Here is a 6000-nt window from a genome sequence, read left to right as displayed (position 1 = left end):
AAGTCTGCAGCTCCTTCTATCCAGAAAACACAAATGTTGTGGTCATTTTTGAATTTAGAAAAAAAAAAGTCATTGCTACTTTGCTACTGAGAATACTGTGCAGAAATCTTGACCAACTCCTAATTTCATTATACTTTACTTCCAAGCAGCCAAACACTCTTGTAATCTTTAAAGTGTTCTTGAGCAATAGCCCTCCAGGCTTTCTGAAAGTCTTTCAACATTTTTCTTTGGACACTGGTTAGAGCTTGTACCTGAGCATTTTCACAGGAATGTTTTTGTTTATTAAGCCACTTTACACTGACCTCTGAGCAGCATCTTTAAAGAATTTTAGGGAACTGAACAAGCAAGGGACAAACGAAGAAGTGGCAGGCTTATAACGCTATTCTAGTAATAGTATTATCATCTGACAGACATGCCCTTGGGGATCCTGTCAGATCTGATACTGTCAGATTTCGGTCCACCATTCAGTACCGTCTGATAATCATCTTAGTGGCAACGCTCCCAAACACACTGAAGATGCAGTAAAAGCTTACCTGAATAGAAAAACACACAACGGAACAGTATCGGTCATGAACTGTGCTCCCTGTTTCAACATTACTGAAACAGTGTGGGATCATGTAGACAGAGCACAGAGCTCAATGCAGCAAACATCCAAAGAAAAGCTTTAAATGTTCTTCAGGAAGTCTGGAGGACATTTCCTAAAGACTACTTAAAGAAATTAAATGAAAGCGTCATACCAGATATTGACTTTCAAGCTTTTCAGAAATCTGCAAACACTGTTTCTGCCTTATATCTTTGAACATTTCAACAAATGGCATTGCCTATTTCCCATTTTGCTAGTGAAATATAAAGAAATGTTGGGTGGGTCAAGACTCTTGCACAGTACTGTCTCTCTGTGATTTTCCCTTTTGGCCATTTGTTTTTTTGTCCACAGATCCACAGCTTAACAAGAGTTTTTCAGCCTCTAGTTATTTTTGTACCATTTAAACTCCCACTGGCTTTTTTCTCTTGCCAAAAAAGGAACAATGCTGATAAAATGATCCTTAGATATATATATATACACAAGTGAGTGATTGTCAGCTGTCGCATTCATGCTGCATAGAATATTTCTGGGTGTCCATCACGAGTCCAGATAGACGGAGTAAATCTGACTGAGGCAGCGGTCGACACCACCTGCCTGGAAGAGGAAGCTGTCGTCTGGGCAGGGAGGCAAGGAGTAACCGCCCCCCGCCTGACCCTGCAGGTCCTGCAGCAAGTCAAACCCTGACAGAAGGAAAAAAACAACAACACAGCAAATGAGTTATTTAAATGTGAAAGGTTTTATTATTACATATGGGAAAGAGTTTAGTTGGAGGTTTTAAAAAAAAATGCAAACAGATAGTTGCCTTCATAATTGTTTGAGCAACTATAATCAATGTTTTATAATAAATGGCATCAAATAACAGCATGGAAACCATGAGGCAATATTAAAACCTACTACAGCTTACTGTTTATCTGTCTGCTCCTTAACTTTTTAGTCTCAGTTTGCTCCCACTGTTCTTATAGTGTCACTTTCAGTAGCTGCTTTTAGTAAAAAGTCTCTAAAAACCTTCATTTGACCAAATGGACAACAAGCGGATAAAAAGCTATTAGCCTCAGTAAAGTTTTACTCTTTAGTCAGATAATTATCAGCTATATAGATCTTTTTAAAATTGCATTAGAAAGCTTATTTCAGCTCTGAAATAAAACTACAGGTTACCACAGATATAGTTAGCAACAAGCTACATTTGTGTAGTTGACGTCTCACCTGTAGAGTGGGAGGCGGGCTGGTTGGTGAAGTAACTTGCAGGCTCAAAACCTCCATCGCTGGGTGCCTGAGCCATCTTTCCCTCTCCATACAGGCAGCCTAGGAGAACCACAGAGTAGACGAAGATGAAGCATGGCATTGAACACACGCCTCCCTCACATTACTTGACTTGATGTTGTCTGTACCGTGTTGCTGCGAGAACACTTGCTGTTGGTGGTTGTAGGTTTTCTGGAAGCCCTGCAGCCGGACGTCCACTCTGTCTGAGCAGGGACTCGCTGGGATCACGTCAGCGGACACAAACAAGGAAGCTGGTCTGTTCCTGGAAACGCACAACATAAATATTTATCTAGCATCAAATCACAAAAACAGTTTCCTCAAAGCGCTTTATACTGTAAGGTAAAAACTCTACAGTAATGTGGAGAAAACCCCAACAACCAGACAACCAACCACCAGGCCAATTTTGGATTAAGCCCTGCTCCCACAGATGACCACCTTTTCTGCTTGCTCACCTTCCTTATAAATGGCTTCTTCATAGACATCCAACCAGTGAAATCATTCCTGATTATTCTCAAGTAGACAGATAACAGTAGATGGATCAACTGATGGGCCAGATGCCTTTTTCAGGTCGTGCGTCAGGTCTTTGGTAGATTTTTTAAAATATTTCTTAAGGACATGACTTTCAGAAACTGCCGTAGATCATTTTTAGGCCCATCACTTTTCCTTTTGCTTTTTAGGCAAAACTGGACCAGTTTGCTTAACCTTCTAGGACCTGGCGTCCACATATGTGGACATCACATTATGGGTTGTCTAGACCACAATACTAAATTTTACTCTGCAAGGGCCTGATATCCACTTACGAGGCCATTATACTGCCACCGTTCTACTGAAATTTAAGACGAATGTCCTCATAAGTGGATCTAATTTTTCAAAGAAACAAAAATCAGGTAAAAAAATAAATAAATCTGGTAATTCTTTGTTTTTATATTCATCAGGTTCCAATCAGCCCAAATAGCAAAGAAAATTTAAAAAAAAAAATGCCATGAAAGAGTTCGGGTCTTAGGAGGTTAAGGACACACTCCACACCACATTGAGATAAGTTTTCAGTTAATAGTTCTTTGAAAAAATTTTTTTAAAGACCTCCAGAAACTGCAGAACTGTTGCTCAAGAGCACTTTAAATAATTACAAGAAAGTCCAGCTCCTTGGAAGTAAACCATAAAGAAATAAGAGATGACTTAAGATTTCTAAAGTTAGTAACATCAAACTATTCTCCACAAACACGGTTAACTTTAAACTCCAGTACTGATTACTGCGTGTGTTTCAGTGTTAAAATGAATAAACACTGACCACATTCATCATAGTGATGGAGTGCTACGTGTCAACAGGTCCTACTGAAGCCATTTAAAGACCAAATCTAAGTACAAGTTGAAAGTGACAGGTTTGATGGTTTAACTCAAAAATTATTTTTTTTTTTTTTAAAGTGGAAATGAAGTTTCCAGAGAATTGATCCTGTATGTGACTGACTCAGCCCGGCCTGTTTCTACACTAATGCTGTTTTTGGCCTGACCTTCACTTCTGCTGAACTGCTGAAAGTTTCTGTCACACTGAGATGTATATCAGCGTTTGTTAAGCACCATAAAATTCAACACAAGTTTTCCAAGCCAATAAATATTATGGTAAAACGATAATGATGTTGTAACTCTCTGACTGATGGAACTTCAATCTTAGTTGTATTAAACTAAATTGTGAAAATTATTTCATAGGGAAGGTTTCAATCAATGTAAGCAACAACACTGACTCTGATACAATGAACCCAGGGCACGAGGTTTTCAGGTAATTAAATCAGATAAACATCAGCTGACCGCTGTATACATCAGAAACATGTAAACACTTCTCTTCTGCAAACAGTGCAGTTTGTATAAGAAAGCGTTTCCACCTCAGGAGGGTAATGTGCTGCAGAGAGCTGTATCCATCTCTTTGCTGCAAGAATGTGCTGACTGTGCACAAACACTCTGACTCAACATGGAAACGAATGAGTCAGTGGAGCCAAGTCGACGAGAAGAAAGAAAGGCAGCTGAATTTCTCTCTAAGGAGATACGCAGCTGAAAAAAAAAACAAAAAAACCCCGTACGGTATTCAAGTGCCCCCCTTCCACCTTCAAAGAGCCCACTCTCAGCATTTCATGTGGCCTGAAGGCTTTCCTGGATGATGTACTGCAGCATATTGGTCCCCAGAGAGCCAAACAGCACTGGTTTCTGCTGGAAGACTTTTAGTGGGCTTCATAAACAAGCCAGGCCTTGTCAGAGATACCGATGGCTGCTGGCCTGAACATCGTATATTTTCGCATCTGATCAGCTATAAAAAGAGGAAATGTTTGGAGATTTCTTTACATATCTCTCATTTATCATCCCCAAGTCTCTTTATTACCCATTTCCCATGTCAGATGCTATTACATTTAAGTTAACAGTCTCTGCTTTCATTGGAGAAATACAATAAAAGCCAAAATTAATCAGAAGGACTTTTTGAAACCCAAACTGATATAACTTACAGATGGCTGTGGCTTCCCGAGGTAATAAAATCCAGGTTTTGTATAGTATTATGTAAACAACGTGGCCTTTGATATAGCGTGGCTGTTGAAATGAATGTGCTGCAATGACTGCAAGGCAAAAGAATTCAACACATCTTTGAATTTCCCCTCACTGGCCCCTGAACCATCAGCGCTGACCTTAACTATAAACAACGCCGTCTGCGCCACGGCTTACATTCTTGTAATGTTGCAACAACATAGTTGAGATGTCTGAGCTGTGCTGGGTCGATCTGTCACTTTGTGGCCGGTGTGCCCAACTGCTCACATGCACGAGCTTACCGAGGGCCCAGGGCTGAGGACGCGGCTGTCAGTAAACCTCAGGAAACTTTTTGTCTGATCATATTTTACCAACTGACCCTCTGCAGGACTCACGTTTTTCTTACTAACTACAGCTGCCATCCTTACTGCTTATGCAGAATGAAAGGAATCCAGCTTGCAGAATTTAAGATCTTCCGCGCATTGTGCTGCATTTAATTGGTGCCAGCTTATGATCACAAACCTGATGTTTCGAATTTGAATTTTGAAAGTATTTCGGTGATATGGATTTAATGGATCACAGGGGATTACGCTAAATCTGTGCAATACAGATGGAGATTTAATGGGATCTAAGTGCTACCACTAAGTGCTTAGGGAAACTACAGCACAAGCATTTCATTTTAGAGCTACAGCAAGTAAAAAAAGTGAAGGATTTCACTTAAAGCGGCTATTTAGGTCCAATGTCACTTGGAGTTTCTGCAAAATAAACTTCATTACATCGCCTTCCTTCAACGTGTATAATAGTGTTTCTGTGTGAGCGCTATCCTGGTTAGTGTGCCTGTATCTGATGGACACGCTGCTGCAAAAAAATGCAAATCCAGCACCACGCTACCTCTCTCTTCCAACCGCACAATATATACAAACACTGTGCATCACAAATACTAAACTGATGGACAAGCCTCACTGCGGGCCTCTGTAAATTATTAAAAGACGTCAAAATGGCTCATTACAGCCAGAGTAAACATTGGCCTCCCTATGAGGTCAGAGCATGATGCTGCCTGCACCATGAAGAAAAGATAATTTACTTTCACGTGTTTAACGTCTCTCGTCTAAGTCATTTTGTGGAAAATCAAGTGCTTGTCTGGTATTAGCTTTGGCAGGTTGTCATATACTGTGGGCACCAGTGGGATTCAATGACATCCTCCGCTGCTATAAAGAGACGTCAATGGACGGATTGTGCATAGCTTCATGGAAGCTCTACTGTAGCTGCACATTTTAGGAAGGCGGAGAGATTCTGAGGGAGGTGAGCAAAGTTCCTAAAAATGCACAAAAGCATCCAAATGTTTGATTTATTAAAATCTGTATTTGTTTTGTAAACTTTAAAGTGGTTTTAGAAGTGAAATATGTGATGAAATCCAGATCAAATAGTACTTAGAAATTCTGTGTTTTCTTGTATATATATTGGTTGACCGACACAATACAATCTCCTCAACCCAAGGCCTGTGGCTGGCACACATACATTTATGATGTAGTTTTATCACTACAAATACAATAACTTCTTGAATAGTTTTCAAAGAGGAACAACTAACCGTAACGTGTAAGAATATCTGAAAAACAGAAGTGGACTTTTTTCATTTGTAATCATAAGAAAAA

The 6000-nt window shown here is 39.9% G+C and overlaps 1 protein-coding gene across 2 annotated transcripts in view; it reads right to left on the bottom strand.

Moving 5' to 3' along the window:
- Nucleotides 1–240: 240 nt before the first annotated feature.
- The window catches only part of glis1a (GLIS family zinc finger 1a), a 60155-nt gene continuing 54395 nt past the window's right edge, over nucleotides 241–6000 (bottom strand). For both annotated transcript variants that reach the window (XM_005728996.1, XM_005728995.1), the window contains 3 exons: nucleotides 1972–2105; nucleotides 1787–1885; nucleotides 241–1263 (listed from right to left, as the gene is read on the bottom strand). In XM_005728996.1, coding sequence (XP_005729053.1) covers nucleotides 1121–1263; nucleotides 1787–1885; nucleotides 1972–2105 — 376 coding nt within the window. In that variant the 3' untranslated portion in view covers nucleotides 241–1120. The remainder of the gene's footprint in view (nucleotides 1264–1786; nucleotides 1886–1971; nucleotides 2106–6000) is intronic.

Source organism: Pundamilia nyererei, unplaced genomic scaffold (genome assembly GCF_000239375.1).
Source record: "Pundamilia nyererei isolate P.nyererei 1_Seehausen unplaced genomic scaffold, PunNye1.0 scaffold00031, whole genome shotgun sequence".
NCBI lineage: Eukaryota > Metazoa > Chordata > Actinopteri > Cichliformes > Cichlidae > Pundamilia > Pundamilia nyererei.
This window is presented reverse-complemented; position numbering and strand designations above follow the sequence as displayed.